Source organism: Macaca nemestrina, chromosome 18 (assembly GCF_043159975.1).
Source record: "Macaca nemestrina isolate mMacNem1 chromosome 18, mMacNem.hap1, whole genome shotgun sequence".
NCBI classification, from domain to species: domain Eukaryota; kingdom Metazoa; phylum Chordata; class Mammalia; order Primates; family Cercopithecidae; genus Macaca; species Macaca nemestrina.
In genome coordinates this window covers 57019155-57032222 of record NC_092142.1, presented here as the reverse complement: position 1 = coordinate 57032222, position 13068 = coordinate 57019155, and the positions used below count along the sequence as shown (strand labels likewise).

The 13068-nt window shown below is 50.9% G+C and overlaps 1 protein-coding gene across 1 annotated transcript in view; it reads left to right on the top strand.

The window, feature by feature from the left end:
* LOC105491524 (cyclic nucleotide gated channel subunit beta 1) overlaps window positions 1-13068 on the top strand; it is an 88855-nt gene that overhangs the window by 56110 nt on the left and 19677 nt on the right. Inside the window, exons 25-28 of the mRNA XM_071084654.1 lie at window positions 1777-1841; window positions 2940-3062; window positions 10019-10160; window positions 10907-11066. Of these exons, the coding sequence (XP_070940755.1) occupies window positions 1777-1841; window positions 2940-3062; window positions 10019-10160; window positions 10907-11066 (490 nt within the window). The remainder of the gene's footprint in view (window positions 1-1776; window positions 1842-2939; window positions 3063-10018; window positions 10161-10906; window positions 11067-13068) is intronic.

The window sequence follows — 13068 nt, the reverse complement described above, 5'->3', positions numbered from 1 at the left end:
CACAGCCAGACACCCGTTTCATCATTGGCCAGGCCTCAGTGTCATTCCAGCCATTCCTTCTGCCACTCACTGGACAGAGCCAAAGTCTCCAGGATGGTCTGGCTGCCACAGCTGGCCATGGTCCTGTCATGTGACCAGGGTGGATAGCCACTCAGAACATTCAGGATCCCCCAAATGGATTTTGGTAGCCAACCAATCACATTCATCTCTCTCCTGAAATGATGCTTGGTGCCTTTTTCTGAAAACAGTACTGAAGGAATTTACAAAAAAGGCAAATGCAATACCATGAACAACCCAGAGAAACAGGGCTGAGAAAACTAGCGGGCATGCAAGTGCCCTGATCAAAAGAAAGCACACCTATGTGGAATCGAGCATGGAAGCTGCCTCTGAGCTTCCTGGCTGCCAAGAGGAAGAGGGAAAGTGGAAGTGGCACCATTCTTATTTGACACATACCAGCCTCCGAGGGACTGCAGAGGTTGCTTTAGAGTCAAACATCAGAGTGAGGAACGTTGGGTCCACAGGCCAAGTTTCACCCCAGATGTAGAGGTGAGATCCATATCTTGGTTCACATGGTGGCCCCAGTGAGGGGGCATAACTCACAGGCCTAACATTGAACACCCCTCAGTGGACAAAACTCTTTGAGTGAGCCATCCAAGCCCCTGTTCTTTCTGCCTCCAGTTTAAACTGTGGCTGGAATTAGAATGAACACATGGATGATAACTGGAATATCCCTTAGGGAATCTTCATAAATACTGTTTTCAAATATCAAAAAATAAATGCAAAGATCTAGAGGTGGTATAACATAAGGAGAGAGCTTGCAGCTTTGAGTCTGGCCTAGGTTTGAATGCTGACTCTCTCACATACCAGCTGTGTGCTTTGGACAAGTTATTGGACTTCCCTGAGCACCAACTTCTGTCAAAGGAGAATGATAATACATCCTTCATATGTAAATAAGGAATAAGGTAATGTATATAAATGTATATGCTGGCTGGGTGCGGTGGCTCATGCTCATAATATCAGCACTTTAGGAGGCTGAGGCAGGAGGATCACTTGAGCCTAGAAATTTGAGACCAACCTGGGTAACACAGTGAGACCCTGTCTCTACAAAAAATTTAAAAATTACCCAAAAGTGGTGATGTGTGCCCTGTAGTCCCAGCTACTTAGGAGGCTGAGGCCGAAAAATCGCTTGAGCCCAGAAGTTCGAGGCTGCAGTTATCTATGATCGCACCACTGCACTCCAGCCTGAGTGACAGAGTAAGACTCTGTCTCTAAAAATAAAAAAATAAAAAAGGCATATGCCAGTCATATAGTAGGTGCTCAATAAAGAAAAGTAGTTATTAATATACTTCTATTATTATAAATAAACCTTTGAAGGATATAAGAGTGGGGTGTTAGGGATGCTGTCTCTTTATTAAATTGTTTTCTTTATAAGAAACATTAAAAACAGCATCTTTAACCTGGATGCATGTACCCCTAAAAGTCTCATGATAGGGCTCAGAGCGTCCGGGAGTCCCCTGAAATTATATGCAAATTGTGAGAACAAGATTACATGTCATTTCCAAGGGAAGATGGGCTATGACTTTCTTCAGATTCCTAAATGGAGTTTCTGGCCCCTACCCGTCAAGGGGCGGAGGATTTCTGATTTTGAATGCTCACCGTCCTGTTCCCTCCTCCCGAGGGCTGCAGGAAGAGCCCTGAGTCCCGGCGCCTGTGGGCGTGGGAGCAGCATGCTACCCGCAGGCGGTGGGCTGCTCTCATGCCCTGCTCTCCCTCCAGTACATGGCCTTCTTCGAGTTTAACAACCGCCTGGAATCCATCCTCAGCAAAGCCTACGTGTACAGGTGAGACTCCCCCTGCGTGTGCGTGCATGCACACACACACAACACTCACAAACACACAACACAATACACACACAACACACACGACATACACACACCACACACGACAGCACACACGACACACACAACACACACAACACAACACACATGACACACATAAACAACACACACAACACACACTTACAGGCACACAACACACAAACACACACAACACACAATGCACACACACAATACACATAACACACAACACATACACGCACAACACACACAACACACACACAACAGATATATGACACACACAACACAAACAACATACATGACAACACATACAGTGCACATACACACAACACACACAATGCACACACACGACACAAATGATACACACAATGCACACACACACACACAACAGAGGAAGTTTGTACCTAGAGAACAGGCAGCAAGGCATTTTCTACCCCCACTGACCTCCAGGCCCCATCTCCACTGGAAGCCAGGCATCTTTCTGGTCCCGCCTCCTCTTTCCCAGAGAAATGTTTGTTATTTAGAGAACCAGGCATATCCCATACCCTTCATTGTGATGAGGGCACACATTGGCTGGCACGAGGGGCTTACCAGCGCTGCAGTGAGCTAGGCCTCATTTTGGCCTCAGCTCAGGGAACTGGAGCCCGCAGCCAGCTCTAACAGAACGGGAACAGCTGTAAGGCGGCGGTGGCTATTTCACAGACGTCTGAGGATGAGGCGCAAGACCAGCCAGGCCGTGCTAGGGAGCAAGGCTCCTGTCCACATCTCTCCTGGGGTGACATGGCCCCATCTTCAACTCAACTTCTCTGCACACATCAGTCCCTCCCTGCTCCTCCCCCAACACACATTTCCCCTCTGGCCCCTCCACTCCCCCAGTGCACAGTCAGCTCTGCTACCTCTGTGCCAATTCTAGCCCCAGGTCGTTACAACGCCCCATTCAAGCACCACCCTTCCTAACTGGCACAATCTCAACAAAGCATCCAGTCGGGCCAGCCCACCCATGGGTTGGCTTCCTCTGGCCAGGTGTCTATCCCTCACCACCCTCTTCCACCACTGTGTTAACATGCTACGTTCCTTCTGCAGGGTCATCAGGACCACAGCCTACCTTCTCTACAGCCTGCACTTGAATTCCTGTCTTTATTACTGGGCATCGGCCTATGAGGGCCTGGGTTCCACTCACTGGGTTTACGATGGCGTGGGAAACAGGTGAGCCACAGTCATCCCCCAAGGGCCACGCCTGGGGGACCTTCCTGTTCTTTATAATTCACAGCACAGAGACTCCGGGAAGGAGTCTTATTGCTGCTGTATTGGCAAGGCCACTTTGCTCCTAAGCAATCACTGGCATGACAAGGCTCAAGAGCCACGTCTTGGGCCAGTTGCGGTGGCTCACAAAACTTTGGGAGGCTGAGGCAGGTGGATCACCTGATACCAGGAGTTAGAGACCAGCCTGGCCAACATGGTAAAACCCCATCTCTACTAAAAATACAAAAATTAGCTGGGCGTGGTGATGCATGCCTGTAATCCCAGCTACTGGGAAGGCTGAGGCAGGATAATCTCTTGAACCCAGGAGGCGGAGGTTGCAATGAGCCGAGATCGTGCCATTGCATTCCAGCCTGAGCGACAAAAGCAAAACTCCGTCTCAAAAAAAAAAAAAAAAAAAAAACCATAAACAAACGGAAAAAGAGCCAGGTCACCACGTCTTCCCTAAGCTAAGGTTTCCTGAGCAACTACATGTGTCAGACCGGAGGTACTGGTGTGAACAAGACTTGCTAGACAGAACCTTTCCGCATCCAAATTCTAGTAGGGTGTGCAAATACATTGTATGTGTGCATCTACTCCTGCTTCCCCGGGCACGGCCAAGAGGGAACGAGGCCAGAGAATACTCCCCAGCACAGCTCCCCAGGCACTGCTACCATGGAGGCACTGGCGAACAAGGTGAGACCCACTTGCCAATCAGAGAGCCGCCATCCATTATGAGACTTGCCAAAGGGAAGATGATGACGTGTGAACCAAAAAGTATCTGGCACAAGTTTCAATCAATTTAGAAAGTGTATTTTGCCAAAGTTAAGGACACACCCATGGTACAGCCTCAGCGGTTCCTGATGACATGTGCCCAAGGTGGTCGGGGTGCAGCTTGCTTTTATACATTTTAGGGGGACAGAATACATCAATCAATACATGTAAGGTTTATATTGGTTAGATCTGGAAGAGGGGGACAACTCAAAGGGAGGAGTGGCTTCCAGGGCATACGTAGATTTTAAAAGTCTCTGCTTGGAAAAAACAAAACAAAACAAAACAAACAAACAAAAAAAGACCGGGCTTGGTGGCTCACACCTGTAATCCCAACACTTTGGGAGGCCGAGGCAGGCAGATCACCTGAGATCAAGAGTTTGAGACCAGCCTGGCCCACACAGCGAAATTCCATCTCTACTAAAAATACAAAAATTAGCCAGGCGTTGTAGCAGCACCTGTAGTCTCAGTTACTCGGGAGGCGGAGGCACAAGAATTGCTTGAACCTGTGAGGTGGAGGTTGTGGTGAGATGACATTGCACCATTGCACTCCAGCCTGGGTGACAGAGCAAGACTCTGTCTCAAAATAATAATAATAATAATAATAATAATAATAATAATAATAAAAAATAAAAATTCCCTGCTTAGCAATTGGTTGAAAGAGTTATCAGTAGAAAGAAATGTCTGGGTTATGATAAGGGGTTGTGGTGAGCTAGGTATTTTCATGCAGATGAAGCCTCTAAGTAGTGGGCTTTAGAGAAAAGAGACTGTAATGTTTCTTACCGGACTTAAGGTCTGTGTTGATGTTAATGCTGGAGGAGTATAATGAGGCATGTCCGACCCCCTCTTCCTTCACGGCCTGAATTAGGTTTTCAGATAACTCTGGAAAGCCCTTGGCCAAGAGGAGGGGTCTGTTCCGATGGTTGGGGGCCTTATAATTTATTTTTGGTTTACAATGGTGATGATAGTGACAATGATGATGATAATAGCAGTGATGATAATAGCAGCAAGGCTTGTAGGATACCTATTTCGTGCCAGCCCTGTTTAAAGCACTGAACACAGTAACTCACAACTATCACATCAGATAGGTACTGCACCATCCCCATTTTACAGATGAGGTAGCAGATGCGAGTCACACGGTTCATGAGTTACAGAGCTGGGATTTGAACCCAGGTGTCATGGCCACAGAGTCCTAACTGCCTCAATGAAAAGGAAAAGTGCCAATCTGGTGGCCAGAGGGAGCAGGGGAGGTGGGCATGAGCACTGTCAATTTCACCAAAAGTCATCAAAAGTTACAAACATTTAAAAAAGTTTTTTTAGCCAGGTACAGTGACTCATGCCTGTAATCTCAGCACTTTGGGAGGCCGAGGTGGGCAGATCACTTGAGGCCAAGAATTTGAGAGTAGCCTAGTTGACATGACGAAACCATATTTCTACTAAAAATACAAAAATTAGCCAGGCATGGTGGTGCACGCCTGTAATCCCAGCTACTTGGGAGGCTGAGGCAGGAGAAGAATCACTGGAACCTGGATCGGGGAGATTGCAGTGAGCCAAAATTATGTCACTGTACTCCAGCCTGGGCAACAGAGAGCAAGACTCCGTCTTAAAAAAAAAAAAAAAAAGTTTAAAAATTATTTTAATGAACAGACTTAATTTTTTAAAAAGTGGCTTGAAGTTTATAGAGAGGTCCATTGGAAAGTAGACAGTTCCCACATATATGCCACCTCCATTATTATTATTGTTATTATTTTTTGAGACAGGGTCTGCTCTCTGTTGCTCAGACTGGAGTGCAGTGGCATGATCTCGGCTCATTGCAACTTACGCCTCCCGGGCTCAAGTGATCCCCCCACCTCAGCCTCCCGAGTAGCTGGGACCACAGGCACATGCCACTGCACCTAGCTAATTTTGTATTTTTTGGATATATGGAGTTCTACCGTGTTGCCCAGGCTGGTCTCGGCTTCCTGAGTTCAAGCTATCTGCCTGCGATTGGCCTCCTAAAGTGCTAGGGTTACAGGTGTGCGCCTCATTTTAAGGCTGGATGGCGTTAAAGATGACACTCTCCCCCCTGCCCTGTCAAAAGCCTTAAGCAGGAGAGTGAGCAGAGGGAGGGTTCTTGGAAAGCCCACCCTGGCGCTGATGGGAGAGTGCACCGGGAGTGAGAGCAGGCAGCAGACAGCCAGCAAGGGGCGCTGCTGTGTCAGAGACAGCTGCAAACCCTCCAGACCAACAGGTGGCTTGACCTAGGGGACGGAGGTCAGGGTGGGCAGGAGGGATGTGGGCAGGAGGGATGCGCACAGGATGGGGGCTGGGCCTGCAGAGTCAGAAGGGAGGCTTGAGGGATGAGGGATGAGGAGTCCCAAGCGTGACTCCTAGAGCTGCCCCCTGGCAGCAGAGACAGGCCAGTTCTCTTTTCTGGGCCTCGGTTCCCTCACCTGCAAAATGGGGCTGCAAATGGGAGTCCCACCCTAAAGAGGTGACTGAGGAGTAGATGCCTCTGAGCCCCTGCCCCAGTGCCTGGGCACGGTGGGCGCTCAGTCAGCCACAGTGAGGATGAGAAGGTGGAAGAAGGAAAGTTCCAGTGGGGAGTTACTCACCGAAGGGTGTCCCACCTCACCCTGGGCTGTGCCCACTAGTGACACAAAATGCCCGTGGTCCAGCTGTCCACCCCCAGGCCCTTGCTCCCAGTTGGGAACAGGTGGGTCGCTTGCATTCAAGGTGGCGGCTTCGTAGAGTGGTTAATTGTACTGAACGTCTCCTCCCAGTATAGATGCCCTAACCTCAGCCACCATGGCTACAGCCGTCGCCTTCTGCCGTGAGCCCTGCCCTGAGGGGGAACCACACCTTTACAGAGATGTCCCAGGCTGATTTTGGTGGCTCATGTCTAATCCCAGCACTTTTGGAGGCTGAGGCAGGCAGACTGCTTGAGCTCACAAGTTCGAGACCAGCCTGGGCAATATGGCGAAACTTCCCCTCTACAAAAAAATACAAAAGTTAGCTGGGCATGGTGGTATATGCTTGTAATTCCAGCTACTCAAGAGGCTGAGATGGGAAGATCGCTCGAACCCGGGAGTTGGAGGTTGCAGTGAGCTGAGATCGCTGCACTCCAGCCTGGGCGGCAGAGCGAGACTTTGTCTCGAAAGAGATGTGCCAGAGGCCAGGGCAGCCCAGGCAGGCAGGAGGGGAGTCCCTGAGAGCCACTGTGGGGTGGAGAATATCAGGGATGGGGTCAAGATCTAACGCTTCCCCACGTCACCAGTGGCCCTGTTACCCGTTCCCATTCACAGCTCCGCTCCTGAGCCTTGACTAGGCCATGCATTCATTCACTTCCTCATTCATTTAACCCATCACAAGGAGGCAGAGAGGGATTTGAAGGCTCTTTCTCTGCAAAGGGGAGAACACAATTTCTGCATGGAATTGAGCTCTGTGACCTTATCCTTTCTGAGACCCAGTGTTCCCACAGGCACAATGCGGGTATCTTACATCCAGATTTCTTATGAGAAATAATAAATAAATATGTGTGGCATGTCTAGCTTGGGCCTGAACAGGTGTCAGTGACCCCTGTGCCTAGCTATGGCTATTGTTAGGGGGGAAGCTAGCATGGCAGGAAAGGAGTTAATAACCTGGGGTATAGAGCTTAATTTAGGGGGTCACAAACCCCCCAGACATCGGACCTAAAATTTGAGCATATGTTGGCTTTTCTAGGGAAACAGAGCTGGCTTTCTCTAGATTCTCAAAGGGGCTTGTGCCCCAATAAACTAAGAACTTTACTCCCTGGGGCTAAGACTGGCACATCCGTCACTGGGCAGCTCGGGGAAGGGAGGGTAAGCAGAGCAGGGCGGGGGCGGGGCAGGGGGACAGCTGTCTGGGACCTCCTTCTGCAGGGCCCTCTGCCGGAGGAGCTCGAGCTGCCCAGCAGTGGGAAGGGCACGCTTCCTTGGCAGCAATACTCCTTCCCAAATGACATCCTGCAGGGAACCGCAACATGTGAGCCAAGTACGAGTAATGAAGGAGGATTCCTTAGAAATTCCAGTAGCATGAAGAATAACAACGTTTACAAAGTGAGCATTTGTAGAGTGCTTGCTGGGTGCCAGGGGCTCACGGGCCCGAGCTCCTACAAATGCTAGGCCCTGCATCCTGCCCTAGTGCTCTCCTGCCCCGTTCTGCCCAGCCTGAAGCACAGAGGGTCCCCACAGACCCAACAGCGTGGAAGACAAGGAGACTGTGTGCCATGTCGTTGGAAGATTCCTCCAGCCGGGAACGGTTTGGGGTAAAGCCAGAGTTTTGTGGACATCGCGCCTATGTCCTCTCTCTGTTGGTGGCCCAGCGGCATAAGTACCCAGCTCCCGGACAGCCCAGGGGTCTGCAGAGTTGGGGGTGCTGCTCCGTCCCGCTAAACGCTGCTTCGCGCGCCCTCTGATGGCCAGAACCAGTATGACGGGGGTTTGATCGGCCCGTTTTGGGTTCTGAAACTTGCAGGCAACAGGTGATGTGGAGATGCAGGGCGGCCCGCAGCCCTGCCCAAGGCCCTGCAGCTATCACAGGCAGAGCCTCTACCACACTCCCCAGCAACCTCTGCTTCCTCCTTCCTGCACGCATTGCACGTTACCTGCCTGTCCCCACAGTGGACCACGAGCTTCTTGAGGATATGGGCGAGTCTGTTCAGTTGCGTATGGCAGACAACAGTGGCTGTGAAGGCTTTGACAGCTCCCTTGCTGAGAGTCTACCATGTGCCAGGCTGTCTTCTAGCATCTCATTTTGTCCTCATTGTCTTCTGTGAGGGACATTCTATTGCCATCCCCATCTTATGGAGAAGGAAACCGAGGCTTGGAGAGACAGAAATTTGTCCAAGTTATGCAGCTAGAAGGTGGCTGAGCCCAGCCAGCCTGGTCCGGAGCCCGTGTTCTATCTAGGACACTGCATAAATAGCTGGTGCAGGAAAGCCTGCGGGGACTGCCTGGTCTCTAGGCCCTTCTGACCTCACCTTTGCTGACCCAGGGGAGGGCTCAGCCTGAGGGGTGGACAGGTGTCAGAGGGACCCTTGCTGCTCTGTGATAATCACACACAAGCTTGGTGGCTTCATGCCTTTTGAGCCGCTATAGTACAATACATGAGACTGGGTAACTTATAAAGAACAGAAACTTACTTTTCACTGTTCTGGAAGCTGGGAAGTCCAAGATCAAGGTTCTGGCGTCTGGTGAGGGCTGCTCTCTGCTTCTAAGACAGTGTCTTGAATGCCACAGTGTCCACTAGAGGAGAGGAACATTGTCCTCATATGGCAGAAGGCAGAAGGGCCAAAGGACGTGGAAATCTTCCACCAGAACCTTTTGTAACAGCTTTAATCTATTCATGAGGGCAAAGCCCTCGAGGCCTAAACAGCGCCCAAAGGCCCTACCTCCCGACACCATTGCACTGGGAATTAAGTTTCCAGTGCCTGAATTTCGGGGGACACATTCAGACTAGAGCACTCAGGGCATTTCCTATGCTTTTTACCACACAGTAGGACCGCCTCCCCCATACCTCCCTTCCAGAAGGTTCACAAACCTGTGTCAGAGGGTTAACTGCTGGTGGATGACATCTCAGAGAAGCAGACAGCGCCCAACTCTTGCACTTACCAACTAGTGACCATGGGTGTGCCCTTTCCCTTTGGGGGCCTCAGTTTCACTATCTGGAGAATGGATGGGCTGGGGAGGGGTGGGTCAGAAAAAGTCATCCTCAAGATATCTTCCAAACTTGATGTTGCTTTTGCTTTTCCTAAGCCAACATGGCAGGTGACAGCAAACGAAAAGACTGGAAATTGAAGGAACATTGAAGGAAATTAAGGGAGCGCAGTCATTAGGAGTTGGAAGACCCTGGTCTGGCCTCCTGCCAACTCTTCCTGGCAATCCCCTAGAGCCTCAGTTTCCACATCTGTAAATGGGGATGGCAACATATCCCTAGAGACACAACCGCACCTAATAGTATTCGTGAACCTGCTCTGCAAATGGCAACGTGCTCTACGCGTGCAGGAGGTGGTTTTTCTTGCATAGATGAGCTGTAAAGGGTTTCTGTCTTTTGCACAACGTGCATCTATCAGAGGCGTCTGAGCCAGACCACTCAGGGGCGGCAGAGTGGGGCCTATGATGACCCATGTTCCCTTTCTCCTCTCTCTCCAGTTATATTCGCTGTTACTACTTTGCTGTGAAGACCCTCATCACCATCGGGGGGCTGCCTGACCCCAAGACACTCTTTGAAATTGTCTTCCAGCTGCTGAATTATTTCACGGGCGTCTTTGCTTTCTCTGTCATGATTGGACAGGTATCGGGGCACCAGCCCGGCGTCCCACCCCACCTGACTGCAGGGCCCCCTCCTACTGTTGCCAGAAATGTCACCCTCTGCGCCGTTCCTTTTGGATTAAGCCTGGGAAAGAGCACTGGACTGAGAATCAGGGGCCTGGCGCACTGTGCTCTGTGCGGTGGAGGGGGTGGTGGTGAACTCGGCCCTATTCCCTCTCTGAGGTTGTTCTCATTTGAAATGACCGTTCCTCTGGGTGCACTGGGCTGAATGGTCTACAGAGACTGAGGGAGAAACCCCTGGTGTAGCTGGTGTGTGCCGGGGCAGCATCTTACATTGTGGTCGAGACACGAGGTAACAGTCAGAGGTCCTCAACGTTACCTTTAAAGGGCCCCGCCCCGAGGAACAGCACACTAGCTTCCTATTTCCTCCAACATGGAGTCAAAGTGGCCGCCGTCACCGAGGGACTGTGTTGTACCAGAATCAGCCCAGCCCAAGGAGCTTTCCCCACTGGTGTGGTCCCAGGGACCTGAGGCCACCAAGGTGCTGGCAGTCTCCCTCCCTTCCTCTTCCCCACATCCGTGCTGAAGGCAGAACTTCCCGTCAGTAAAACTTTCTCTGTGTGAGGACATCTGCCTTCCCTGCTCCCAGTGCCCCGCCAGGAGCACATGCCCCTAGTCTGTGTGAAGTGACACATCCCAAACCCATGGAATAGCCCCCACTCCCATGACCCAGTGGCTTCCTTGACCTCCCCTAACCTTTCCCCCTAGATGAGAGATGTGGTAGGGGCCGCCACCGCGGGACAGACCTACTACCGCAGCTGCATGGACAGCACGGTGAAGTACATGAACTTCTACAAGATCCCCAAGTCCGTGCAGAACCGCGTCAAGACCTGGTACGAGTACACCTGGCACTCGCAAGGCATGCTGGGTAAGATGGTCACACCCTGACAGCCACCAGCTCCCAGCCAACTCCTGTTGCCTGGTGCCCGGTGCCCTGCCTTCGGGGCACCTCCCTTGTCCTCTGTGTCTCTGAGGCCCTGAGTACTGGGGCCTCTTTTGGCTGTGTCCCCAACCTTGGTGTGAGAGGGGCCCAGTGGGTCCCCTAGCAGGGCTGTCATGAGATCCCTGGAGACTTGGGGGGCTTGTCTTCTGCGTGCCTGCCCCCCTCGCTTCACCCACCTTGAAATGCATCCCCATGCAAGAGTGAAATGCAGGCCGGGCGCGGTGGCTCAAGCCTGTAATCCCAACACTTTGGGAGGCCGAGACGGGCGGATCACGAGGTCAGGAGATCGAGACCATCCTGGCTAACCCGGTGAAACCCTGTCTCTACTAAAAAATACAAAAAACTAGCTGGGCGAGGTGGCGGGCGCCTGCAGTCCCAGCTACTCGGGAGGCTGAGGCAGGAGAATGGCGTAAACCCGGGAGGCGGAGCTTGCAGTGAGCTGAGATCCAGCCACTGCACTCCAGCCTGGGTGACAGAGCGAGACTCCGTCTCAAAAAAAAAAAAAAAAAAAAAGAGTGAAATGCAGTGTGTGTGTGTGTGTGTGTGTGTGTGTTTATTTATTTATTTGACATGGAGTCTCATTCTGTCACCCAGGCTGGAGTGTAGTGGAGAAATCTCGGCTCACTGCAACCTCCATCTCCCAGGTTCAAGCGATTCTCCTATCTCAGCCTCCCAAGTAGCTGGGATTACAGGCATGTGCCACCATGCCCAGCTCATTTTTATATTATTAGTAGAGACGGGCTTTCACCATGTTGGTCAGGCTGGTCTCGAACTCCTGATCTCAGGTGATTCACCAGCTTCAGGCTCCCAAAGTGCTAGGATTACAGGTGTGAGGCCAAAGTGCAGTTTAATTTAAAAAAAAAAGAAGAAGAAGAAGAAGAAGAAGAAGGACTCTCTGTCCCTTCCTCCCTCCCCTCCTCTCTCTCCCTCCCTCCCTCTCTCTTCCTCCTCTGTCCTCTCTTTCTCTCAAGGACATTGCACGCCCCATGACAGGCGCAGCAGGCTTAGCCCTGGATATCCTGGGGCAGCTCTAGAGCTACACAGCCGGGTTGGGGTCCTGAGTTCATCCCCTGAGCTACAAGACTACGGGCATGTCACTGCCATTTCCTCATCTGTAAAGTTGAGATTATAGTGGGGCAACTCTTGGGTTGCCTAGGGGATTTAGTAAAATAATTTTGCCTTTAATCCCAGCACTTTGGGAGGCTGAGGCAGGAGGATCACTTGAGTCCATGAGTTCAACAGCCTGGGCTACATGACAAAACCCCATCTCTACAAAAAGTCAAAAAATTTAGCTGGGCGTGTTGGTGTATCCCTGTAGTCCCAGCTACTCAGGAGGCTGAGGCTGGAGGGTCGCTTGAGTCTGAGGAAGTTGAGGCTGCAGTGACTTGTGACTGTGCCACTGCACTGTACTCACTCTAGCCTGAGTGACAGAACAAGACCCTGTCTCAGAAAAATAAAAGTAAGTCCATGTGCGGTGGCTCATGCCTGTAATCCCAGCGCTTTGGGAGGCTGAGGTGGGTGGATTGCTTGAGCCCAGGAGTTTTTAGACCGACTTGAGGTACATAGTGAGACCTTGTTTCTAAAAGAAAAAAATTTTTTTAGCTTCTCAGGGTTCAAAGTATTAAAAACATTTTATTTTAATAAAAACTAAAAACTAAGATAATATTTATAAAACACTCTATTAAAAAGTGCCTGGCTTGGCTGGGTGTGGTGGCTCACTCCTATAATCCAGCACTTTGGGAGGCTCAGGTGGGTGGATCACCTGAGGTCAGGAGTTGGAGACCAGCCTGGCCAACCTGGCGAAACCCCGTTTCTACTAAAAATACAAAAAATTAGCCAGCCTGGTGGTGGGCACCTGTAGTCCCAGCAACTTGGGAGGCTGAGGCAGGAGAATTGCTTGAACTAGGGAGGTGGAGGTTGTAGTGAA